General features: G+C 47.1%; 1 protein-coding gene across 4 annotated transcripts in view; it reads right to left on the minus strand.

The window, feature by feature from the left end:
- Window positions 1-26,869, minus strand: part of FRMPD4 (FERM and PDZ domain containing 4) — a 565,544-nt gene that overhangs the window by 10,384 nt on the left and 528,291 nt on the right. For all 4 annotated transcript variants that reach the window (XM_077889744.1, XM_077889743.1, XM_077889745.1 and 1 more), the window contains exons 6-14: window positions 26,052-26,156; window positions 23,498-23,605; window positions 18,954-19,085; window positions 17,514-17,633; window positions 12,036-12,172; window positions 8,314-8,440; window positions 5,979-6,068; window positions 5,231-5,413; window positions 2,931-3,069 (exon numbers count right to left, since the gene is read on the minus strand). In XM_077889744.1, the coding sequence (XP_077745870.1) occupies window positions 2,931-3,069; window positions 5,231-5,413; window positions 5,979-6,068; window positions 8,314-8,440; window positions 12,036-12,172; window positions 17,514-17,633; window positions 18,954-19,085; window positions 23,498-23,605; window positions 26,052-26,156 (1,141 nt within the window). The remainder of the gene's footprint in view (window positions 1-2,930; window positions 3,070-5,230; window positions 5,414-5,978; window positions 6,069-8,313; window positions 8,441-12,035; window positions 12,173-17,513; window positions 17,634-18,953; window positions 19,086-23,497; window positions 23,606-26,051; window positions 26,157-26,869) is intronic.

Here is a 26,869-nt window from a genome sequence, read left to right on the forward strand (position 1 = left end):
GGCAGCCCCTGGAAATTGGAAGAGGCAAGAAAACATTCTCCCCTTGAGCCTTTGGAGGGAGTACGGCCCTGCTGCTGCCTAGATGTCAGACCTGTGGCCACCAAAACTGTGAGACAGTAAGTTCCTATCATGGTAGACTTTTTTTTTTTAAGATTTTATTTATTTATTCATGAGAGAGGCAGTGAGAGAGAGCGAGAGAGAGAGAGAGAGAGAGAGAGAGGCAGAGACACAGGCAGAGGGAGAAGTAGGCTCCATGCAGGGAGCCCGATGGGGGACTCGATCTCGGGACTCCAGGATCATGCCCTGGGGCGAAGGCAGGTGCTAAACCACTGAACCACCCGGGGTCCCCCCCCCCCCAGGGTTTGTAATAACCTGTCACAGCAGACCCAGGAAACAAATACAGTGTGCTTGGCTGAGTACCAATAAAACTTTATTTACAAGAACAAGATTTGATCCATGAGTCATAGTTTGACAACTTCTGGTTTGGAACAACATGAAAGCGGGACAGATCAGCAGGCTAAAACAGCTTGATAGATACTTACTCGGCTCCTCCTAATGCTCAGAGGTGCACAGATAGGTGGGTTCAGGGATTTTGAAAGTAACCAAAGGTTAATTTTCAAGATAGGGAAGAAATGGGGGCTTGCTGTTCCTTATCAAAGATCTTGACTCAGGTCTCTGATCAATTTGAGACAAGAAGAAAATACACACTCAATCTTGGCTTCCTTCTAGAAGGGTGTACTGACTTAGCTTTTGGAATGATTTTAGAGCCACAGAAGGAAGTGGGTTAGGAACTGGCCCCATCTCCCGCAGAGTGGGAGGACAGTGTGGACCACGGATGAATTGGTCTAAACAGACTTTATTCTCTACACTTCTTGGGTCTCGGGTGGGGGTGGGGGGGTGTTTCTGAAGAGGAGAGGGAACTTGCAACTATGAGAGGATGCTAAGCCCCTGGCTGCTGCTCAGCTCGGGTCAACCAGGTGCTTGCTCTTTGGAGCGTGTTGACTCTCTCTCTCTCACCACCCCCAACCCCCTGCTTACACGCGCATTCCCCACACCCCCTGGTGGGGAGAGATACCCGGAGCACATGCCCTCACCCTCATTCTCAGTGTAGAACTGGGAGAAACGACTGAAAGGCTGAGGTTCCATTCTTTCCCCATGGAGATAATAGCTTTTGCCCCTCAAAATCTGATTAAACATTACACTGTGAGTCACCATCTACTGGACAGAATGGAGGCCCCTTATTACCGTGACTGTTTTTGACACGGTAGGTTGCAATTTCTTCACGCACCTCTACAATCTCAACAGTCTAGGGGAAGAAAGGTTTTATTTTCAAGATAAAATTCAAGATTTGAAGATAGATAGCCAAAAACTGGTTTTCCAACGCGAAAGGACTATGTTGCGTTGCAGAACTGACCTTTGGAATTTCCCGGGCCAGCGCGAAGTTGCTCGAAATCTCCTAGCTCAGGGAAAACAACTGCTCGTACAAATGTTCACCACCAGAGCCAGTGCACACTCGCCACCACCATTTCGTTCCTTCCCTGTTTATCTTTGATCACTTGTGTGTCTCAGGGTCCTTCTTTGCCTCCCATCTGTGTTCCCTTCCCTTCTCCATTTCTATCACTTTCTTCCTCAAGTTCTCCAACTCCTGCTTCCCTGCCACTTGTTGAAAGAAGTATCGGGCATCCTTTTAGGTGTCGTACACAAGTTCCTTCCGAACCCTTTTGTTGCAAGCTAACTTCTTAATCCCAATTTTACAAATGAAGAAACCCAAACTTAGAGAAATTTTAAAAAGCTACTTCCAGGTGGGGCTGGACCACATCTAGTTATAATTCAGAGTTGCCTTCTGGCATGCCTTTGCCACTCCCTCGTTTTCTCTTGGCTTCCCTTCTTCCTGTGACCAACTGCTTCCCCCTAACCAGCCATCATCATAAACTGTGCAAGTCTGCCGGGTTGTGTGTGTCTATCTGCAAATAACAAGATATTTATGGAATAATGATTTATGTTTTCTCCTAAGTCCGAAAGTGAGAGGATTTTCCTTTCTCCCCCCATCCGTTCAGAAATAGTGACAATGGGATTGCTTCTTAAGGCTTTCCCTTTCTTTTAAGAGAAACTCTGATTATGGAACCCCAGTGGGTCAGCAGCTCTGGCTTGAGGACTAGTGTCTGTTCGTCCATCAGCCACGTTTGCTGAGTGTTCACTGTAGATGGAAGTAAAGAGTCAAACACTAAAGAACAAAATTCTAAAGTGAATGAAAACCACCCACTCTCAAAGAAGCTGTTAACACCGCAGCCCTCCTTGTCATCACTCATGAGCTATCCTGTCTTGTCAAGTGACTGAACCTGTTGGATGTCTTTGCCATCTCGATGCTCCCGCTACAGAGCTAAGATGGCTGCTGGGGTTCCTTCTAGAGGCCCAAGTCCAAGTGCTGGGTGAGACCCAAGTCCTCCAGTTGGTTTCAGAGCTCCCAGAATCCCGGCTGGAAGTCTGATGTAGGAGGAGGTGTCCGGATATCTGGGCCTAGGGCCCCTTAAGGAGGGAGAAGCCCTAAAGGTGGGGGTTCACAACTTCTATTGTGCATTCCATCATTGGCTCTCTGCATCCTGACCTCTGCAAGAGTGAGGCAGTAAAAACTCAGTCATAAAGACTGATGCTTACTGTCTTCAGAATAGGAAAATCACTCCCTTTGAAACATGTTCTCCAGCATTTCCAAGTGATGAGTAAAATAGGATGGGGGAAAAATGAATATTTTCACTAAAAAAAATAAGGCCACATCAGAATTATTTGAAGGCTTTTGTCTTAAATTTGGATATAAGACTTTTGAATGAGCACAATTTTAACTTTTCAAGAAATGTCCTTATTGTTGTCACATTTAGGTGACAGGGGATGGGGAAGGGAGGGGTCGGTGTGTCATGAGTTTAGGAAGAGAATACCTGTTTCCTGGGTTCCTGTATTTTTCTTGTTGGCCATGTTAAATATTGACCTCCTGGAATCCACAAGGAGCCGGTAGTAGCCAGCAGTTAAGCAGGCCAGGTTCATGGCATCTGATGATTCCATCAGCAGTGTGATGGGCTGCGCAAAAGAGAATAGTTTGGTTAAAGCCATCCCTCCTTAATAAGCTCCCTCAGGTAAGTTTGTGCTTATGAAATATAACAAAGAAAGTTACTGAGCAACCATTTCATTGGACCAAAAGGTCGGAAGTAACACCGAGAGCCTTGCTGAGAAACATTTAGGTGACGCCATCTTGAAAGCGTAGACATTTTGAATCTTCCCAAGTAATATTGGAATGGGAGAAAAAGATAACATTGGTTTTACTCCAAATAGTTAACATTTAAAAAAAGTGACAGGGACACCTGGGTGGCTCAGCAGTTTGGTGCATGCCTTCGGCCCAGGGCGTGATCCCAGGGTTCTGGGATCGAGTCCCACATCGGGCTCCCCGCATGGAGCCTGCTTCTCCCTCCGCCTGTGTCTCTGCCTCTCTCTCTCTCTCTCTCTCTCTCTCATGAATAAGTAAATAAAATCTTTTTTTTTTTTTTTTTTTTTGTAAATAAAATCTTAAAAAAAAAGTGATAGTCAGTTACCAAATGTGAACCTGGGGTCCGAATAATCACAGGAAGATTAAGTTTGGGTTCATAGTGAAAATTAGTGTTGAAAAGAAGTAAAACTTCAAGTGAAAATTATGTCTAAGATGGAATGAAAAGTGTCAAAAAGATCCAGGAAAAGGATGCTCGCAAAAGACGTTGTAAATTCACAGGAGAGCAAAACAGATGCAAGTTGAGAAAAGGCCTTGCTATAGCTTTCTGGAAACAATGAGGTTATCATAGGATTGGAGACAAGTCTTGGGCATATGGGGAAGGAAGTGTTTAGTTGAAGCAATTATTCTCCTTGAATTAGGAAGGGTGGACTGGCTGGTGTGTTCTAGTTGAGAGAGAGAGAGAGAGAGAGAGAGAGAGAACTTGACAGAGGAATAAAGGAGCAACATGAAAGCAGACACCCAGAGAGGGACAGAAACGTCGAGGTGACCAGCTCTTGCTTTCACTCCCAGGTATGGGACCGTTGCCACGTTTGATGGCCCTGGCTAGTGGAATCTAACTTCCCACCCAAAGTCTCACGCTACTTAATAAACTGCCTTTTCTTTCTATTTCAATTGAGGTCTCCCCTCAAAGGATCCCACAATTCTTTCGTATAAGCAGGAAACCACCAATTGGGTCGTGCCACCTGCTTCTGTTGGGCTGAACGATCCCGTTATCAGGTGTGTGATGGCTGCATCCAATCCACGCTCTTCCCTACTGTTTCTATGAGGGGGCCATTCTTCTTAGCATCTTTGCTCATGGAGTGGGTCAGGCATTCTGAGTCTATTCTAGCACTTTCACTGCCATGAAGTTCAACCAGAGTCCCTGGATTTTGCCCACGAAATGCCATGAACCATGGCCACCATGTCTGAGCTCCATACTCTCCCTTCCACGGTCACTTCGTCCCACTGCAGAGCACACAGAGGCTTTTGGATTTGCTATGTAGACAGAACCCTTGCCTGTTCTCAGAGCATTCCTCTTGGTTGACATGGCTTCTTTTTTTCCATGGAAGCAGAGATATGTTACCATGGCCAAAATCCAATGACTCATCTACTACTGGGGTAAGAAGGTAGGCCCAGGGGACCTGGATAATTTCCTGTCAACTTCTGTTTTGGGAGTAGAGTTCTGCCCTTTGAGGACCATCTCAGATTGTTGTTTTCAATGGAATGGCCATGACATTCACAGGGGCCAGATGTTCGGTCGGTTCTAATTGCTGTAGCACAAAAAGACAGACTGACTCAAGTCCTCAGCTTTTCCCAAAGAATAAACACATATGGGCTGGATCTCACAAAAGGGAATGGGAGTTCTTAACAGAGTTGGGGAAAATCTCCCTGACTCTCTGGACATGAATATTCTAGAAGGTTAGCAGGGAAAAATCTCCCCCGCCTCCTCTCTGATTCATGCACTTGGGAGCTACAAGGAACCTCAGAAACGAACTGGTTTGCTTTCTCATGTATAGATGAAGACTTTGAGCAACTTGTCACGGCTCCTTAGGGAGGACTGGAGTCATCAGGCCTAGGTTGGGTGGATGTTTTCTGTAACTCGTCACATTTCTGATCCTCTGCCCACGTTGAAATTTTGACCGCTTTGTAAATATTGGCGGTGTTATCACAAATGTGCTGTTCAGATCAAGGCCCTGTGTCAGCACCTGAAGAATTTACCTTTACATCCAGCACATGGAGCTCCACCCGCACCAGGCTGTCCTCCTCGGTAAACATCTCGATCCTGTTGACGTGGCTGAAGTCAGCTAAAAGAGCCACCAGATTGGTTTTGGTGTTTATGACGTGGCTTATGCCATATCGGGGCCCAACCAGGAGAGTCACTTCTGAGCGCTTTTCCGCCTGCTGAGAGACGTTGACAAAGTATAAAAATCCTCGACCTCCAAAACACCATGCAGAGTTGAACCTGAGAGCCTATTCTTACAAGATCACATTTTCTTTAGGAAGTGTTTCTCGATCATATTGTGCTAAATCACCCAATTAGAAGAACCAGACATCATGATTGCATCGAGGCCCCGATAAAGTAGGAATAACGTAGAGAGTAAATGTTATCAGAGCACATAGATTCATAATCATGAGACACTTTTAGAAATGAGGATTTTTTTTCCCCCTCTTTTAATATGAAAGCAACTTCTGGCCCAATGATTTAAAAGAAGGCCATTGTAAGAGCGCATCAACTCTCTCGGTTCTTCATATTACTTTTTCTAGGGCATTCTGCAGTGGTGTTATCTAGTTTAACATTTCTTCTGATATTTCCAGACTGGGGTGCAGCCGATTAGAAATGAAGGCTGGAAAAGATTCACAGCTGATTTGCTTTTGTCATCAAAGGCAGCTCATTCAAGACAGCCTATGGCAGTGACATTTTGCAGGCTTCCGTAGCTTCCAAGAGAAAGCAAGAAAAAGCAATTACCACTAATGTTGCCTTGAACACACGACCCCCGTACAGTCGAAGGTCACTGAGGAACTTGAGATAATGGACCTTGGCTTGCAGTGCAGAGAGCTGAGGAGAGAAAAGAAACCTCAGGTGTTAATTCCAGTGGGTATGGTGTGGTTTCTGCTGGAGACCAGCTAACCACAGGGGCAAACCGGGATGCTCTCACTGCCAACAGAAGGGGTGTGACAAGGACTCTTCATGACGAGTGAGGGTAAACTGCTATGTATTTGGGTTCGTAATAAAGGGTTGCAACAAGACATCCAGATTAAACCCTTTTTTTATTTGGGGGGAAAGGCCTGGCGGGGGAGGTCATAAACGTGGATCCGCTGGGCCGGGGCACTCAACAAAAGAGATAAGATGGTAAGATATTCCACTGAAATGTCTGCTCACTGGAGACCCCCAAGAGTCGAGTGGTGCTTTCCAATCGCAGGTAGGGACGAAGCGGGTTGTGTACAGGAGACTCACCTGTACACAGAGTTCGTGGGAGCCGTTTTGAACACACACCTGCCATCTACATACAGCCTGTGAAATAGGCTGGCCACGCTCATCTCAAGTTTCCTCCAGCCTTGGCATGTTTTCAGGGAAAATGAGCTTTCTGTGCTCCAATCATTGTAGAAATGTTGGGACTTGCCAGAAGTCCCTGTTTGATTAGTTCAACTCAAGGATCTACTGAGTTTCATAAAGGATATAAAACATAAAATTTTATCCAGGTGAGATGTATCTTTCGAAAGACTCAAAAATGGAGATTCCCACATCACAAAACAAGTACTTGATTGTTAACTATACCCAAATGCACTACCCTTTATGTCACTGGTAGCCAGCACTGTTGGGCCATCCTACTTCTTTCGAAAACCCAAAGCACTTTGCAAATTGATTTGAAAGCAAACCACTCACTCTTGGGTAGAAAAACTGACCTTTATAGAAAAACAGTGATCGATCGATCGATCGATCAATTCTAGAACAGTTAACCAAATCCAGTGGGCCACACTTGAAAAAAATCCTATTGGGCCAATCAAAAGAAATTAGCTTTGGGCAAATCAGAACCAAAAATTAAAAAAAAAAATTTTTTTTTTAAAGTTTACTTATTTAAGTAATCTTTACACCCAACACGGGGCTTGAAGTCAAGACCGCGCGGTCAAGAGCTGCTCGTTCTACCAACTGAGCCAGCCAGCCAGGCGCCCCTACAAAATCTTCATCCCTGACGTCCTGCTAGATTTCTGTGAGCTGAATGCTTTCAGAAATGAGGAAGTAAGGCAACAGTGGCTGGAGTGTGTCGAAGCTGATTTTACTTTTTAAAAAGCCATGGGGTGAGGAGGGAATAGCAATAAGTATGTTTTAGCCAGTAAAAATGACTTATAATCCAATACCAAGACCAAAGAATTACCCACATAAACAGTGATTTGTATTAGAGCCACCCAAGTCTCTATGGCCAATATCAATTGTTAAGTGTTCTCGGGTTGTAACACTGCTTCCAATTTTATAGGTCCTGTATTTTTAGGGTCCTCTTTCTGGTTCTTGAAGCCCTTTGCTTTTTATTGCCTATAAACATAACTCTCTATTCCGACCAACAAAGTTTTAAAATGCCCTTTCTGTGTCTTCTGATAAAAAAATAATAATAAGGGAGATTTTAACACTAATGGTGGTGAATGGCAGAAATAATTTTATCTTCCTTTCAGAAGTAAGATTTAATTCAGCGGTTGTCAACCGGGGGTGATTTTGTTCCCCAGGGCACATTTGGCAATGTCTAAAGACGTTTTCCACGTCGTGATGGAGGGCGTCTTGTAGGTAGAGACCAGGGATGCTGCTAAATACCACACAATGCACAAGACCGCCTCCCTCCGCCAGCAAACAATGATTCCAAATGTCAACAGTGGGGACGTAGGGAAACCCCGGGTTAAATAATGCGGTATCTGGTCTGCAAGGCCCCTTGCTGGCTGCTGTGTATTTAAGACAGTCTGAGCCGTACGCAAGAGCACGATGGAAATGCGCAGTCGTCTTGCAATTCTGTTCTCTAATCACAAGATCTCAGTGGCTATGCAAGGTTCTCTTGCACGCACACGTGAACACACACACACTCCGTACAACAAGGAGTCCATAGCTTACAAGAAAGAAAGAAGTCTCCACAAGAACACCTACTTTTCATTAGCCTTAGAAACAGGTTAATAGGGAAGAAAAGGGGTGGGGGCGGGGGTTATGCGGTGTTACTGCCTCTGAAAATATTTTATTCACGAGCTAATTTTAAACATTTTTAGAAATGCATGCAAGCCCGGCTCTTTAAAATCCATTTTCCATTAAGATGCAAATGTGATACCTTTTTACCCGGTGGTACCAAGTTTTGATTTGCTTTGACAAGGTGTGAAAGTGCTTTCTTTATGTTCTTCTCTTTCATGCTTTGCAGCACAGCAGAGGGAAGAAAAGTCTCTAATCCCCATTCTTTTCTGCAATAAAGAGCATATCTTTAATTTCACGTTCTTGTGATGATTAGTTATCTAAGACAAGATGGCACTCTGATGTTTGTGGGAACAAACGAACTCCGAGCAAGTCAGGAAATGGAGCTGGGGCCCCAATTAGGGAAGCAACTTTGAATTTACGCTCGGGGAACATACTAGCTGATTAGGAATACAGCTGTTTGCACCTTAAAGGAAACATAGCCTTCCCTCTCCAGAGAGAATGCCTTGGGGACCAGTGGAAATGGAGACCATTTGTCCAACCCTCTTGGAAGGCTGGAGTCTCACTGAATTCATTCACATACCTGAGTATGTATTTCCAACACCATTTCTGCCGGTTCCTTTGCTTACTGCCACTGTTACTACTCCCCGTCCCCCACACCGTCTCTCTCTTCACTAGAAGGGCCTATGCCAACTCCTTCATGCCCCAGACCGCTCTTCCCTCTCCTGCCCCCTCCCCCCCCCGCCCAGTGGCTACTTCACTACAAACATACACTTCTCCGCCGGCCACATGATGTCCATCTAGCTCCTTCAGGCAACAGCTCTTGCTGGGTGCGTGTGTGCATGCAAGGAGCGCGGCTGGTGTGGTGACGGGGTGGGGGTCGTGACCCTTAAGTGTGTGTGGTACTGGTGGGGAGGCGCCACATTCCCGACAGGTGTGCACAGACAGGAAAAATGGGCAGCATTGGGTTAATAAGGTTTGTGGAGGGCCCATTTCCTCAGCAACGACTACACCCCTACCCCAGCAGGGTTCCATAGTTTGAACTCTATGAATTCCATCCTGATTGGTCAGGCGCCCATCCAGGGTCTTCTAAATACTATAAAGACCTTCAAGAAGGTTTGCTTGTGTCTCCGACTCCAGATCCCCTCCAAAGAAGCGTGGGAAGACGGCCTTCCCCCACTTGACCATCCATGCCCATCGCTGGTTAAGATGGTGTTTTTCATGATCACCATTTCCTCCTCCTCCTCCACTCGCACTTATTATTTCTACCCATCATCTGGCACTCCTTATGGGGTGCCTGGTAATTCTACTTGTATCAGCACTTTAAATCATTACTTTCGTATCTTTTTTTTTTTGTTTTTAAGATTTCATTTGTTTATTTGAGAGACAGAGAGTGTGAGCATGAGTGGCGGATGGGGCAGGGGCAGAGAGAGAGGACTCCCTGCTGAGCAGGGACACGGGGCTTGATCTCAGGATCCCGAGATCATGGCCTGAGCTGAAGTCAGATGCTCAACCGACTGAGCCACCCAGGCGACCCTCGTATCTTTATAATCAGATCATGAGTTCTTAGGATGCTCGGGATTATAATTTATACTTATTTGTACTTCCTGCTGTCCTAGCGTGAATACCACATAGAACGAATGCTCAGTGAACAGGGATTGGGTGAGTGAATGAATTAATAAGAACATCATCACAGACTTTGTGAGATTCTTACTCAAGCCAGTTATCTCTGGGAGGTTTCTGACTGTACCATATTCCAACTGGTAAAATGTGGGGACAGATAATAGGAACAGAAATGCATTTTAACAGTCTGAAAACCATGTCAAGTTGTACGGGGCGCTCTTTCACATGGAGGCCAGTATCATCCCTCCCCAGGAACATAAGAAAGGGGAATGGAGGGACCCCTGGATGGCTTGGTGGTTGAGCATCCGCCTTTGGCTCAGGGCGTGATTCTGGGGTCCTGGGATCGAGTCCCGCATCGGGTTCCCCACAGGGAGCCTGCTTCTCCCTCTGCCTGTGTCTCTGCCTCTCTCATGAATAAATAAATAACATTTTTTTTTTTAAAGGGGAACAGATGAGGGAGGGAATGTGCCCAACTGAGCCTAAAACCTCTCTGCGAGCCGAGTTGCTCTCAGGTGACACAGCACGTGTGGCAAGAAAGAGAGAAGCCATCTGCGAAAAAGAGTGGGCTGAGAAGGGAAGGCCCGAGGTTCTCAAATTGCACACAAGGGTTTGTCCCTCGGTGTAGACAGGAGAACCCAGAGTTGTGAGACTAGTGGCCTTGGAGCCAGAGCGCTGGAGCTCCCATCCTCCCCAAGACAGGCTCGCGAACTCGTTGAGAAGCCTTTCTGCTCCCTGGTGGGTCACCCTGGCACAGCGGGAGTCGAGAAAGGCTTTCTAGGCAGCCCACGGGAAGCTTCTGTGGCAGGTGGGTCGCAAGGAGCTTGCACATCACTTGTGCAGATGGACAGGGCTCTAAGGCTTGCAGTGTTACGTGGCCATGTGGCTGCACTTCTGCCATCGACTTTGAAATATGAGGGTTCCTTGCTCTCAGCAGCAGAGCTGCCAAGACCAAGGGAGCGGTGGCTGCGGGGGGCTCCTGAATCACCTGCCAACGGCAGGCGCACAGGCGGGTGGCAAAGGGTTCTCTTTTAAAGGACGGGCCTTACGTCGACCTAACTGAAGGTAACGCAAACTGCTTTTTTGTAGGGTGGAATCTTCTCTGGCCAAAGAGCAGGAGTGGGCTGATGCGGAGCGAGACAAGGCAGCCCGATTTCCCGCAGAACATTCGAATCACAGAGCCTGGCTTGAGCGTGCGGCCTTCTTTCCCACCGTCACGGCTCTTTGCCACAAACACCATCCTTCCCCATGGTGACGGAGCGTTCCTTTTACACCGCACTTAGGCACCTAAAGTGATCTCAGGTGACGCGGGCCACCTTTAAAGCACAGGTATTTCCACTGACTGCCCCAACTAGCACAGTGCGAGCCCCGCCGCCCGGGCCCGAGTCCTGAGCCCTCTGGCTCGGAGCCGTGGGACTTGGGCAAAGCAACCCGTCATTGTGCCTGGGTTTGCTCATCTGTAACCTCCCGTGAAAATGCTACCGATCTCCTAGGGATGTCACGAGAACTTAAAGACCTGCATGTCTGAAAGGCACTGACACCTAAGCCTGGCTTAGGACCAGAGTCTGCTTAGGAATCTTAAGACGTGCGCTTCACTTGAAATCGGCTCCCCATTTTCACCACAACTTGCTAATGGTGGATTGTGCAAGGAGTGCCCCCCTCCCACCTGGTGCATTGTGCAAGGAGTGCCCCCCTCCCACCTGGTGCATTGTGCAAGGAGTGCCCCCCTCCCACCTGGTGCATTGTGCAATGAGTGCCCCCCTCCCACCTGGTGCATTGTGCAAGGAGAGCCCCCCTCCCACCTGGTGCATTGTGCAAGGAGTGCTCCCCTCCCACCTGGTGCACTGTGCAAGGAGTGCCCCCCTCCCACCTGGTGCATTGTGCAAGGAGTGCCCCCCTCCCACCTGGTGCATTGTGCAATGAGTACCCCTCTCCCACCTGGTGCATTGTGCAAGGAGTGCCCCCCTCCCACCTGGTGCACTGGGCAAGGAGTGCCCCCCTCCCACCTGGTGCATTGTGCAATGAGTACCCCTCTCCCACCTGGTGCATTGTGCAAGGAGTGCCCCCCTCCCACCTGGTGCACTGGGCAAGGAGTGCCCCCCTCCCACCTGGACCGAACACGGTGTTCGGCCCCTTTGCCCGCCTTGCCCCGGGGTTTTGGGAACGGAGGCCACGTCCCCAAACGCGCCGGCATTAACGGAGGCCCCCTGCGGCGCCCCTCGCGGCCTGGGGCCCAACACTTACTCGATGTACTTGAGGGAGATTTTCTGTGTCTGCTTGGTGGTGACGGTGGCGATGTACATCTGCAGGGCCGCCAGCCGCAGGGCGATGTCGTACTTCAGCTCGGGCCCAAACCGCTCCTGAACGACGTCGTTGCAACTCTGCGAAACGGACACCAGCAGGGGGCGCCGCGCGTCAAAGAAAGGGCGGCAGGGTGGCGGGGACAGGGGACCTGCACCCCCCCCCCCTCCACCTTCCTGCCCAGCCAGGAGGCCAAGCGTGCACCGTGCAAACACTGCCGCCAGGCCGCGTGGAACCCGGTCAGCACCAGCACGGAGGCCGCGCGACACATGCCACCGCGGCCGCCAAGGGAGCTGCGGCTGGCGTGGTGGCTGTTTGTAAAAACAACGAGGAGCCGAGGCCCACGTCGGAGCACAGGTGCCACCATGCGCCCTGCAGAGCCCGGCGGGCGCCGCGTGGCTTGTGCCGGGGCGGAATCCTGGGTTCGAATCCTGTTCCTCCACGTCGGAGGGTGGGAACTCAGGCAAGCGCCTTAACTAGTCGGTGCCTCAGTTTCCACTTTAGTACACTTTAGTACAATACTGCTCGCCATTCCCAGGGTCAGAGCGAGGATTCCACGAGTGAACCACGTGAAGGACCCCACCGGGTCCGGGTCCGTTGTAAGTGATCGCCCGCAGAAACAGCTGTCGGGGCCACATCCCTAACTTCCTCCTCGTGCCTAGAGCAGCCGGGGAGGCCGTTCGCAAGGTAGTGGGCTCACCCCTGCCTGCTTCGGAGGCCTGGCCTTGCCAACGGCCACCGGTGCATGGAACTGCGACCACTTTGCCCTTGCAGCCTCGGTTTACCTGTTTGTGCAATGGGGGTTCGTGCCAAGGGCCTTACGGGGCGGGAGTGGAGGGAGTGCGAGGGCCCCCCCAGGGCGAGCTCCGTCTGGTGGTCCAGGGTCGTGCCTCTCGGCTCATCCCATCAGCCCTAAGCGGGAAGTCATTCCCTCCCCGCCTCCCTCCTCCATGAGGGCTTCTCCCTTTGCTCCTCCTCCAGATCCTATACCTGTTGGGGTTGCAAGCCAGCACCCCTTGCTGGAGGCAGGTCACAGGGCGGGCTGAGTGCACCTCTAGGCTACCATATTGCTTTAGTGTTGGGTTCCTAGTTACTTCCAGGTGCCTTGGGGTGTCCATAAAGGGGCACCGTGGGGTTGAGCGTCACCCTACAGTCTCGCGAAGGGTGAAGGTGAGGAAGCCACTTGGCACAGTGCCAGGCCACGAGCAGCCCTTGAAGCTTGTAGGTAAATCATTTTTATTATTATTATTATTATTATTATTTTTTGGTAAATCATTTTAGTACATGGCCTTCTTCTAGTGCTGCTATTGCACATCACGCAGGATTTAGAGACGCAAGCCTTGATCCTAGGCTCTGTCAACGACTGATCAAATGACCTGGGACATGGCATTTCATCCCTCAAGTCTGTCTCCCCAGCCGAATAGCGGGCTAACTCTCACGGTTGCTGGCACACCTGTAAGGATGTTTCATGAAACGGAATGCGCTTCATTAGGGTGAGTCACCACTCTTATTTCTCTGAAGAGTTGTGACGGGGACTGTTGTGTCCTATTCCTTTCACACCCTGTGTTTAACCAGACTTCTTGGGTGAGGTTTTTGTCAGGGTGATTAGTCACTTAATTACATTATATAATTAGTTCAGACTGATCCTGGAGAATTAGCGTGAAGTCTGACATGTATATTGTGCGGTACGGATCGTGCTTTTATTACTCATAATTACATTACTGAAAATACAGTTCACACGAGCAAATGGTGGTCGTTGTTTTGCCGAAGAGAGGTCCTGACAGACTCTACTTGGGGCCCCCAGAAAGTTCCTTTACAACGGACATGTCAGATGCTAAGAAGGAAACCAATGCCGCGCAAGTGTCTTAAAACGCTTTGTGGCCTCTTAGGTGTTGTCCTGTTGACGAGTTGGGGGGACAACCGTTCTCTTCATAGCTAGCACACGGGCGATTATGAGTAACAACCGTCTGAATGGCGAGGGTTTTCTGTTACTGTATATGCTAAAGTCTGTGAAATACGTCATGGCCCATTAACAAGTGGGAGGCTAACAGCTAGGACCATATTCGAACTTCTGCTCGTCTGGAGTCAAGGGCTGTTGCCCTCAACAGGAACCCACAAAGCTGAACGGGGTTTGGTCGTTGTAAGATGATATACATTGCTTCTGCTTACTCTTTTGTTCTCTAGGCTAATTTTACTGCATCTTTTTAGTGCCTTAGAATCGACGTGGGCACCCGGCACCATTTGCAGATCCGCTGACTTATGTTAGACAGCTAAGTTATTTTAGACACACCTCACATTCTGTGATACAAAGGCTGATGCCAAGAAATTCTCATTTCCTATTCTCAGTGGAGGACATAGGGGATGATGGGAGCTTAATTTTGGTCCACCACACATGGCTTCCCACCTCCTTCCCTCCCTCCATTGGCTGGTCCCTGAAGGGGTGGCTGGCTGGTCCACCACCCATGCAACACCCAGGGTGGGGAAGCAGAAAACATCATCACAGTGTTTTGCGAGTCCCTGGGCAGCATCGCGGGGCAGGCTTTCCACTCCCCAGCAAGGCCCCACGGGAATAACAAGTGCATCTTTTGACTGAGGAAGATCTCCATGCGCTGCATTCGATTTGAGTAGACAAACCTTGAACAGAACCGTGCTTAGCAGGTCTCCTGGTCTACGGAAGAGGTCGGCCCTCCGCGGGAGAAGCACAACCGCGTTCCTCTTTCGTAAATGCAACGGGCATTTTTTTTCCCCAACATGTGATAGTTTTTCTACGGTTATTTCAAATAAATTAATGCATATTTTTAAAGGCAACCGGCATCGCTAAGGGGGCTGTTGCAAACAGGAGCGGAGTAAAATGGTTTGGAAGCATCATCTTGTGGATGGGAGGGGTGCAGCATTATAGAGAATGCCAAGTGAATGCTTCCATCGTCTACACCGATGCCCTGACTGGCACCTGTAACTATTTCCTTGCAACTCACAAGCTGAGCTGCTGTGGCAAAGCCCCGGATTGGGTCTCAGCAGGAATGGGGGGGCTGGAGAGGCAGTAACTGCCGGCTCAGAATCAGGCGGTCACGTCTGGGTTACTCGGCCTGCAGGGCCCAGGGCTTCTAGCTGAGGGGTCCAGGTGACCCGAGGTCCCACTTAGAAAAGCCAGGTCATGACAGTTTTGCCGTCCTGGGTAGGGAATGGTGTAAGGTGCAATGCACATTTCTTTACTTGATGAACAGGGTACACCGCATAGGACTTGTCTTTTCCAGATGCCTCGGGGTTATGGTCATGACCATTAATCATCTAATCATCCTACTGTGCCGGAGCTACTGCAGTCTCTTCCAAGACCACTGAGGTGGGGAACGTTTTAAGTGGACCTTGCCTTTAGTGCCCCATCTGCTGGAATGTTCTAGTACATATTCTGCTTCTTTCTCCTTCGACCTTAATTTCTGTTCTCTAGGGCTTAGCGCCACTTTAATTTACGTCACCATTCCCAACCTCTGGCCTTTAGCTTGTCTGTGTTTCTGCCGTCTTCTACTGGTTTTCTTTTCCCACTCAACTTTTCAAAGACCACAAAAGTTTTGAAATGTGCAAGGAAATACTGAGAATAGGAAAACAAAAACCAGTTTATCAACTACCTAGAACTAACAAACGTTTCTATCTTTTTTTTTCCTTTTTTCCAATGTCTTTGCTTTTTTGTTTCTGATGATTCTAGAAATCTCTGCCTTATACAGGTACGCCCAGCCAAAGGGAGCACATCCTTGGGGTTTTTTTTTTTTTTTTTCCTTGCTTTGGCATTTTCTCCCTTTTCTTTTGTCAAGGGAGGTTACATTTAGGTTTACAATCTCTTTGAGTAGCTCTAATGTGAGATGCTTAAACTTCAGGTAAACGGGTTCTTACTGTTTAATGTGATTGTACCGGGAATTTAAGTGAGAGTAATGGGAAGCAGTTACGGAAAAATACAGGGACATCTCCTAAATGTCAAACGAATAAATTCCCTTTGGGGCAAACTGGTAAAGATTCTCATCTCTCGAAGCCTTGTTTTTTGAGAATTGTAACCCAGAATTGGAGAGAGTCAGTCTGCAAAAGATACTATTTTCTCAAAGTCTTATTCCCTTGAAATTAAGTATTCCATTTTAAGGAATATCACATTTCACAACAATCTAACCAGCAAATAAATGAGTGTATAAATGGGTAAATAAAGGAGAGAAGGGAAAGAAAATCTTTTTTATAGTAGAAAGTCAAACAATAAATGAAGAAAAAATAATGGAATTAGAAGAATCACCATTTTGAACCCTTGCAGTAATAGTGGATTTGGGCAAGAACCATCAGTGAAGATGAAAACCAGTGAGTGAAAGGGTATTAAGAGAGTTGCAAGCACCTCTCCACGAATTACTTATTCATTACCAAAAAACCCTAGTAACCTCTGGATGGATAGCTTTGGGGAACATCACCGTAACCAAGGGTCAAAGTTAAGCTCATCGTTAAGGGGACAAACGGACCTCAAATGTCCCCTGATATGGTGCCCAGGTGACATAACCTCAACCTCATCAGGAGAAAACATTAGACCGGGAGGTTTCTACAAAATAACTGCCCAGTACTCCTCAAAACTGTCAAGGTCTTAGAAGACTGTGGAATATTCTGGATTTAAGGAAATTAAAGTAACAAGACATTTAGATGCAAAACAGGATCCTGGCATGGATCCTGTTGTAGGAGAAAATGGATTTCCAGAAGAAAAAGGCCATTTAGGGGGCAGTAGGCAAAATCTGGATATAGGTTGTACACCAGGATGGAAATATATCTGTGTTAAATTTCCTTATTCTGTTAATCATACCAAGATTATATGAGAAAATGTCCTGTGCTGGGAAATACACACTGAAGTAGCTAGGGGTAAATCAGCAGGATTTGGTAAATGGCATTCATATGCTTTAGAAAAAGGACTTGTGTGTGTGCGTGTGTGTAGGGGGAGAACATGTGTTCTCACTAAAAATAAAGTAAATATGTAAAATGTGAACAACTGGTGAGTCTGTGTGAAGATTATCAGAGTTCTTTTACTACTCTCGCAACTTTCTCTTAAGCATGATAGGATTTCAAAATGAAAAGGGAAAATAAAAAAAACACACCATGGAATGGTTTCACAATGCCCTGAGCTTGGGATGGGGGAAAAAGAGGAAGAAGATCCCAAATGCAAGCATTTAGGGGCAAAACCCTGCACTTAATTCATCCCCCGGCGAAACGAACAAGGGGTGATGGAAAGGGAAGTGGGCGGGGGGTTGGGGTGACTGGGTGACGGGTACCGAGGGGGGCACTTGGTGGGATTAGCACTGGGTGTTATACTATATGTTGGAAAATACTCCAATAAAAAAAATACAACAAAAAAAAAGAAATAACTCATCCTCCGGTATTACTATAAAGCATGCTCCAATTCTCACATACCTGAACATAGAGATACTCGAAAGCAACTGGATCTCTCCTTAAAAGGTCAATTGGATCCTTTGGGACGAAGCTAATGCGGAAAAGACACCTCATCTTATGGGAGCTGGGCCGCTGTGTCACCTGGAAGAGCAGACCAGACACGAGCATCCGTCAGTGCTGGCCGAGGGACACGGAAGCAAAGGCACGTGTGTTTGGACACCAAGGAAGGAAGTGGTCCAAGTTCTTTTGCTACGTGTCCTGGATCCTGGTTCCCTGAAAACTGCACATATCCTGGGTCGGTTCCCCAGAAGCAGACCCTGAGCGGAGGGACCCGCTAAGGAACTGCTCCCAGGAGAGGCCAGGAAGGGAGTGGGCAAAGCGGGGCAGGCAGGAGAGCCGAGCAAGGGCACAGAAGCCAGCAGTGGGTCGCTCCGGCCTACACCGTAGAGCCACCAGGACCCGAGCCAAAGGACCACTGATCAGTCATTGGGTTCAGGCTGGCCCAGGGGGATGCGAATTTCCAGGTGCGGACAGCATGGGTGGCAGTGGTCTACGGGCAGTCCTCTGGAGACGATCCGAGGGTGCTGGGGCTGTAAGTCGTAGCACTCCAGAACTAGGGTGGGGGTGGGGGGCCGAGAAGGAGATCGGGGGGTGGGGGGGGAGTGCAGAGACTGCTATTACTCTCTAACACCGCTGTGGGTTTCTCCCTAAATCAGACTCCAGACTGATTACAGCAGGGAGAGAATGACCATGGCTCCCCTCACGTCCCCCCCCCTTCCCCAAAGTTCCCTTATCCCTGAGCTCTCCTACAGAAGAGGAGTTTGTGGGAATCCCTTATACTTCCAGCAAAGACTCTGCTTGTGTCGAATCACAAGAGAAGTCAGGGTGCCACGCGGAATTCAGCAGCCAAGCAGCCTGCTTGTCTCCCGAGAACAGATGGGGGTGGCACTTCGGTAACCAGGAACTGGGACGCATTGGTGGATCACGTATTTACGGTGGGCAGACTGGGGCAGGGATTCCAAGCTTCCACCAATAGTCACCAGTATGCAACCCAGAGCTTAAGACAACGAAATAGAGTTTTGGCTTCATTTCAGTAATCTCAGGAGCTGTTTCCTGTCGACAGTTTCAAGAGATCGATTGTCAGAACAGGTGAACGAGTCGTTGCCCTAACACAAAATATGATTCTACGGAGCCATATTCCCAGTGAGTAGTTGCGGAGTCTGTGACAGTTCTGTATGTGACACCGATCGACAATCTATGAAAAATTGCCCAAAAAGAGAAACATTACCTTGAGATGTAAAGCCCATTATGAACGCCAGAGCTTTCTTTAGCGGGAATACCCAGGGCTGCAGTGAGTACGTTTAAAGGGTCGGAGGACAAGGGAATTCTGGGGCCGGGCAGCCTCTGCTTTCAGCAGCAGGTGTAATTTCTGCTCTCACCTGGGGGTGTAATTTCACACACCTGAGTTAGAGTCTCCTGTTCGTGAAGCAAAAGCAGCTTGGTTCCGGCCCCTTCCGTCCTCTGCTCCAGCATGAGGGAGAAGTGTTCGATGCCTTTGATGGAAAGCTTCTCTTGAAGAGTTAAGATGACATCCTTACAAGGAAACATTGACAGATGCCGTCAACATCAGCAAGGCCCGCGTGCCGAGCTTACCAGGAATGACAACTGTTGCACGAGTAGGCTTCAGATCTTTCAGTTTTATACTTCTGGTTCATTCCGAAGCTTGATGATCCTTTTCCTGACCTCACCCACCGCCCCAAATCATTACGGAGCTCAGAAACAGGGAGGCAACAAGTTGACTCGTTGGAGGAGGTGCCTACTTAAGTCTTAACTTAGGGAGGGAGAGACTCTTAAGCAGGCTCCACCCTGGGTGCTTGATCTCAGGCCCCTGAGATCATGACCTGAGCCAAAATCAAGAGTCGGATGCTTAACCGACTGAGCCACCCAGGCGCCCTTCTGTTAAAAAAAAATGTAGTAGGGATCAGGGAATGGTGGTTTCCACTCCCAGCTCGACTTCATGTTAGCTGTGCAGCTTAAGGCAAGTTATTTAACTTCTGAGTGTCTTAATGTCCTTATCTATAAACTGGGGATAATACTAATACCAGCCTCCGAAGAGACATAAGGACTAAATGAGTTCATACACAGCACACATTTATTGTAGCACCGCTCGATAGAGTTAGGGTACTGTAACAATATACGTTATTGTTATACAAGAATACAATATAGTAGCTTTTATTTTAAATCTCTGGGGGAAAGTAGAATGAGCAAGCTTTGTTAGCAATCCTCTGCAGGATTAAACATCTATGACCTGATAGGTGTTCTACACGGAAGCCCATGTTTACTGCAGTGCAAAAGAAATGTCTTTGAAAATGAAGGAAAAAAAAACACATACATTTTTTTCATGTCTTTGAAAACCAGTAAATGATCTCTCTTCAAGATATTTTTTACTCCGATGCTAAAAATCCCAAAGAGCAGTGCTTTGCAACCCCAGAGCAATTCTGTCTCATAGTAACATTTGGCAATTTCTGGAGACATTTGTGGTTGTCATAATGGGGTTGGGGCTGCTATTAATATGGAGGAATGCAGCTAAGCATCGTGCTCTGGACAGGCCCCGCAATAAGGAATTACCTCGTCCAAAGTATCAACAATGCCAAGATAGAAAAACCCTACAATACAGAGTAGGTGTTTTTTTTTTTTTTTTTTTTTTTTTTTTTACTGAGCTGTCTGAAATTTTGATTCTTTTCTACAGACCTTTCTTAATTTCCTCAAGCTCCTTTAATGGTTTTGCTGTTATTTACTTTTTTCTTTTTAAGTAAACTCTACCCCCAACGTAGGGCTTGAACTCACGACCCCGAGATCAAGAGTGGCATGCTCTACCCACTGAGCCAGCCAGCCGCCTTTCCCTAGGCCTCTTTATTTTTTTTTATTTTTTGATTTTTAAATTTAACTTAATTTAATTTTTAATTTTTTTCCCTAGGCCTCTTTAAAACCAAGATCCCCGTACCCACTCACCACCGAAGAAGTCATTCCACAGAAATGCCTTGACTATATTGAATTTCATAAGAAAGATTCTCTGTGTCATAATTTTTGTTCAAGGCCCAGAAAAGAACAAACAAAACCAGCCTTTGTGTGGCAACACATAGTTTATAAACTATTCTCCTGAATAGTTTATAAACCAGGGAGGACACTGGAAAATCAGAAAATCGATAGCAAGTTTTTCTTCCCTGTGATTCTGTAGCAAGAATTTTGGCAATTTTTATTAAACAGTGTCATATCCCTTTCGTAACTATACTATTTCTATTTTACGCCTACCCACCTGTGTCTGTGGCGATAGTAAAGCTGTTAGGTACGAGCTAAGCAAGCTTTAATTTGCTGTGAGTTCTGCACCGTTCCCTGTCTTCTCACCACCATCTGCCACCCTCAGGGAAATCACACTCACTCTAGGGTGGGTTCCTAATAAAAAGGCCACAGGGAATTAACAGCAGGGCTCTCTTTTAAATTTAGAGTTCTTTCTGTTAAGGAATGCATGCAAGTCCTAACCTATACCTTCGGATGGGGTAGGGGGTCTAATGGCAAGGAGCTCTCCTGACTATTTGGTATCATAGACCAAGCCATGGTGTCACAGGGCGTTATCATGATGCGGTGCTCTGGGTTATCTCAGGGCTATTTATTTATTTATCTAATTTAAAAGATTTTATTTATTGATTCACGAGAGACACACAGAGAGAGGCAGAGACACAGGCAGAGGGAGAAGCAGGTATCCTGTGGGGAGCCCGATGTGGGACTCAATCCCGGGACCCCGCGATCACGCCCTGAGCTGAAGGCAGGCGCTCACCCACTGAGCCACCCGGGTGTCCCATCTCAGGGCTCTTCCAACTGTGGCCTGGCCCGCGCCCAATCTGGTCATGCCCATTCATTTGCACATTGCGTGTGTAGTAGAGGCTTCGTCTTGCCTTAAAGAAAGTTTTGCCTCCTGGCTCCCGGCTCTTGGGAGGTAAAGTGTAAGCCCGTGGAGTGTACTGCCCCAGGAGTGTCTGTGTACCTGGGAGCCAGGTAGAGAGCAGAGAGCCTGTGCTAACGACGTGAGGGCCTTGGGCCAAGTCGTACCAGCTCGACCTCTGCAGGAGCAGGATACGGGAGCTCAGCTGGTCTATGTGGCCAACGTCTAACAAAAACCCTGAACACCAAGGCTCAGGGGAGCTTCCCGGGTTGGCGCTACCACACACACGTGGTCACCTGTCACTGCTGGGAGAAATAAGAACCATGTGAAGGACCCCACAGGGAGAGGGCGTTGGGAAGCTGTAAGCTGGGAAACTCTCTTGCCCTATGCACCTCTGCCCCCTGGTGATTTTAATCTGTATCCTCTGGCCACGATAAACTGGAACTGTGAGGGCACCTGGCGGGCTGAGTCAGTGAAGCGTCTGCCTTCGGCTCAGCTCATGATCTCGGGGTCCCGGGATGGAGCCCCATGTCGGGCTCCCTGCTCAGCGGGGAGTCTGCTTCTCCCTCTCCCTCTGTGATCCCTCTCGCTTTTGCTCTATCAAATAAATAAATAAACTCCTGAAAATAAAAGACCTGCAATTGTGCTTCTAACAATTTGCTGAGTTCTGTGAGTCCTTCAAGTGAATTATGGAACCAGAGGGCGGACTTAAGGACCTCTCCGAACACACCGTCTACGGCTGCTTTTATGATACACCAACAGAGCAGAGTAGTTTCGAAAGGGATCAAATAGGCCACAGGGCTGGAGATATCTACTCTCCTTCCAGAAGTCCGCCCACCTCTAGGCTAGCAGATCAATAATAAGAGTAACACGTTGCCATACACGGATTTTGAGTAGGAATAAAGGGAAAGGACTTTGTCAGCCGCCCCCATTGAAAACGAGCAGTCTTGCACGAAGCTGATATTTCATGTGGAAGGAGTTGAGGATGGCTTATACACTCCATCATCAATCTAGAATACTGTCTGCCCTGTTACGTGCTACGTCACCACCTATTTAAAGCAATTCCAAACAGGCTGCTTGTTGGTGTTGTGGCAATAAGTGACAGGGCCTTGGCACAAATGCTTCCACTCCCAAGGTCCATGCTGACTAATATAAAAAACCCGAGAATTCGGGGTTGACTCTTGACAGACATTTTTAACACAGACTTGATATTCTCTTGATACATTATTATACAGATCATCACTACTACTTTTTTTTTTTAAACCTCAATAAAATCTCTTTTATTGTTCCATTTGCAGAAAGCCTATTTTAGGCTGCTGGAGCATTAGGGAGCAATCAATTTCTGAACATACTTTTGTCCAATAAAAAATAGAATATGCGCTTTTTTTTCCCCAGGAAGAGGGCACAGGGGGAAAGAACCCATCTGCTTTGTTATAACACCCATTACGTAAAACTCACCTGTGGCTCTGCAATAATAGGACTGCTAAGAGACTCTTCCTTTTTACTCCTTCTCCGAAGAAGCATGCTTCATTTCTGCCCTTTTATGCATTATTTCCATGAAATTAGTTACAGCAATTAAAAGTAAATGTTATCTTTATATTATTCCACCCCTTGTTTTTGCCGGACATCAAAGTAGCAGATATTCAATTAACGGCTAACATCTTAATCTTTTTGGTGGCTGACATTGCTAAGAAATCATACTGGCTTTTTTTTCCATTTTTTTTATACTGGCTTTAGGCAGGGTGCCAGGCTTTCCTGGGGACAGTCACACTATTTTAATTAAACTGGAGTTGCATTAAAATGACTAGCCCTAGTGGTTCGTCACTGAGAGCATATTCTATCATTTTGTGACACACACATACACACAGCAGAACCTTCTTAGTTTCAGCTCTTCTCCCCCAAGTTTGTTTTTAAGTATTCACACACTACCTTATTTGGAAGCAACCAGAAAAGCCTCAGAAATAAACAGGTAGTTCTAAAAGAAGGCGCTGCGACACAAGGCTGTGGGTGTGACTTCCACGCCATACCTGCCAGGGTCCAGGTGGAGGTTAGCGGGTCCGCTTACCTTTATGGAGGTGCTGCAGTCAAAGCGAAATGATTTGGTCTGCCCGTTTTCCAGATACACTTTCAAAACATTTGGCATAAAAAGAAGTGAATTATCCTTGACAGTTTCCTGTTTTATAACAACAAGGAAAGAGGTCAAGTGAGAATTCTGCTCTTTGCAGAAGCAGCATATATCTACAATTTATTATTTTTTAAAAAGATTTATTTATTTATTCATGAGAGACACACACAGAGAGAGGCAGAGACACAGGCAGAGGGAGAAGTAGGCTACGTGCAGGGAGCCCGATGCGGGACTCGATCCCAGGACCGCGGATCAAGACCTGAGCCAAAGGCAGACTCTCAACCACTAAGCCCCTGAAACATCAGGGGCTTAAACAATTTTTTAAAAAGTAGGCTCCATGCCCAACGTGGGACTCTGACCCATGACCCTGATGTTAAGAGTTGCACATTCTGCTGACTGAGCCAAGAGGGTGCCCTTTTATAGAACAGTTTTTACCCCATTTAGAAATGTTCTTTAAATTCAAAAGGGACTTATAAGGAAAGGGTTAGTGTGTTCAAGATTAGAACACTGGATCTATAACAAACACTATAACCTAAAAACAATTCAAAAAGAGATGCCTGAAACATGACAAAAATTAACAATAGAAACATATTCCTTTGAATTCTCTCTTTAATTGGAAATAGGGAGAGATGGCAGGAGAAGAAAGAAGGCATGTTGGGTGAGTTCTGGCAATCTTTGGCGGGCACTGCATTTCTCACATGTAGCTGGTCACAGAGTCATATAAGTCAAGTGGAACTGGACAATCATGAAACCATATGTCCTTTGTTTTACAGATGAAGAAACAGAAGACAAGATCTCCAGGGATTGGCTAATGTCCTACAGATATTCCGTGAGAATTCAATCCCTAGGTATTTCTCTAAGAGGCTCCGTGCCTTTCACTTCTTGTTCCTTTCTCTGAATTTCCTCCCTCTCCTTCCTCCTCGTGTGAACCTCACACGTGACTCTCCTGCTACCCACTTCGTGGAGTTGGTTTGGCGCCAAGTCCACACGAAGTGCCACATGATGACTCCGTAGAGCAAGAGTAGGCTGGAAATGAAGATGGTCCCAAAGGTTGAGGAGCAGACACGTGAGTGGACATGCCTGCCACACACCAGCCTGGGGGGAGGCAGCGGGGGTTGCAGGTGATGACTGACCCCTGGAGCTGTCCTTACACACCAGCTGCCTTGAATGAGCCCCCTATTATATCCAGGATGAAGTAAAACTGCCATAGCAGCTTCTAGAATCATAATCTCTCTAAAGATACATAAACTGCCCAGTCTCATGCCTGGAAGCTCGAGAAAATATGGGGGAAGTTCCAGATGACTTTCTGTGATACTGTGATTCCTCTGTGACTGGAACCTTCCAGTTTTGAACTGCTATAGTCTTGTGAAATGCTAATGGATGCTAATTGCATCCAGAGGGACAGGGATGCACTGTGTGGAGCAGAACAATGTGGGGTGAATGGAGGCAGCAGAGATGGGGTAGGAGATGGTGACTGGGAGGACAAGGCTGAAATGCCCCCAGGGCAGCACAGTGACAGCTGGAGGCCCCTCCTACAAGCGTCACAAGGTTGAACAGATTAGTCATCGGAGCTCTGGGCTCCAAGGTGGGCAGACACAGGTCAGCAAGTCTTGACAGGGAGACACTCAGACCAGGAGGGCCTAGCTCAGGACGTGCAGGCCCACAACTTCAAATTCAGATCCCTCAGGGAAGAGTTTGTGACCTCTAATGCACATGTCATGGATGACATTTTGTCGTTGTAGGTTTATTTAAACACCACCCCTGGCAACAACAAAACCCCAACAACGAAAGCTGCTATTTCAGAGGTCCAAAAACATTTAGTGCCTCAGATAACAGCTTTCTGAAAGCTAAAAACATGAAGTTAGATTTTCTTGGGGGAAAATAAAAATCAAAAAGAGAGCATCCTACTGATGTTTGCACTCTTCATTTTGAAGACCAATTATGTGCCTCAGCAATCATGATTTCTTTCAAGACCTATTGATGGAGATCCAGGCAGTATTTCTTCACTTCTGGTTGCGCACATGACAGTGGCCCAGCATTTTAACTTCTTTCCATTTTGATTAGTGAAAAGAATAGAGGCATTTCATTTTTGAATAAGGCAAAACTTAGGGGAAGCCTTTCTCGAAATATAGAATGGAAGCATGCTCAGTTGGCATGATGGGAAGAAGTAGGTAGAAATTTCAAAGAGGCCTATTTTACTCAATATGGGGCAATGCCAGGGATCTCAAATCAAATGAACTCCTTTGCAAAGCAGTGAGGTCTCGAACACTGGAAGCGTTCGAAGAAACCCTGGACGACTATGTATTCTGGATACGATAGAGAGGACCCATCAAGCATGACATGGGGATCTCTCAAGCCCTTTAGAGTTCTGAGATTCAGCAGGCCTGAATCTCAGAATTCTAAATTGATCTTTCCAGAGGGGCAACTGGCTGTGCTTCGTGCAAAGCCCCTATGTCAGCCACTCTGAGTCTCAAGCAGGCAACAGTCAACTCACCGACACTTGGCCATTGATGATGACCTCCTCAGAGAACCGCACTTTGACTGGATTGGACTTTAATCTTGCCTTTTTTGCAGCACTAATAAATGCTGACTTGGGAGACTAGAAAAAAGAAAGCATTGGATATGATTATTGGGAACATAATGCAAACCCTGGAACAGTTGTTTTCTAGCTTTATTCTCTCGAATATGCATTATTTTTGCTAAAAAGTATGTTTGGTGCATGCCCAGTTCAAGGACGAAACACAAATCACAGAGGCAATCAAAACCCTGTCATGCTCATAAAGTGGGAGGTTTGATTTACTCAGCAGACCAGAACTGCAAAGAGTACATTCCATGTTCTAGCTGAGCACATTCCCAAAGATCTTCTTATTTTTTTGGGAGAGAGAGAGACACACAGAGAGCATGAGCATGGGGTAGGAGATGGGGTGAGAGGGAGAGATTAAGTAGACTCCTTGCTCAACACAGAGCCTGATGTGGGGCTCGACCTCACGGCCCTGAGACCATGACCTGAGCTGAAACCCAAAGTGGGTCATTTAACCAACTGAGCCACCTAGGCACCCTGCCCAAGGATCTTTAAAAATGATGCCTGGGAAAGTACGCAAACCTTGCTTTGATTACAGAGCTTTGAATGCAATGTGGAGGGGAAGTGGTGGTCAAATCTAATGTTGGGTTCATGTCAAATTGATCATTCCTGATTTTAATGAGGTGGAGAAGAGTCACTAACAGTTCTAACTTGATTGATAATCCCACTATTTTTTCACATGAAGGATTTAAGGGCACGTGAACAGGCAAGTGCACACACTCATAAAAAAA

This window comes from Canis aureus, chromosome X (assembly GCF_053574225.1).
Source record: "Canis aureus isolate CA01 chromosome X, VMU_Caureus_v.1.0, whole genome shotgun sequence".
NCBI classification, from domain to species: Eukaryota; Metazoa; Chordata; class Mammalia; order Carnivora; family Canidae; genus Canis; species Canis aureus.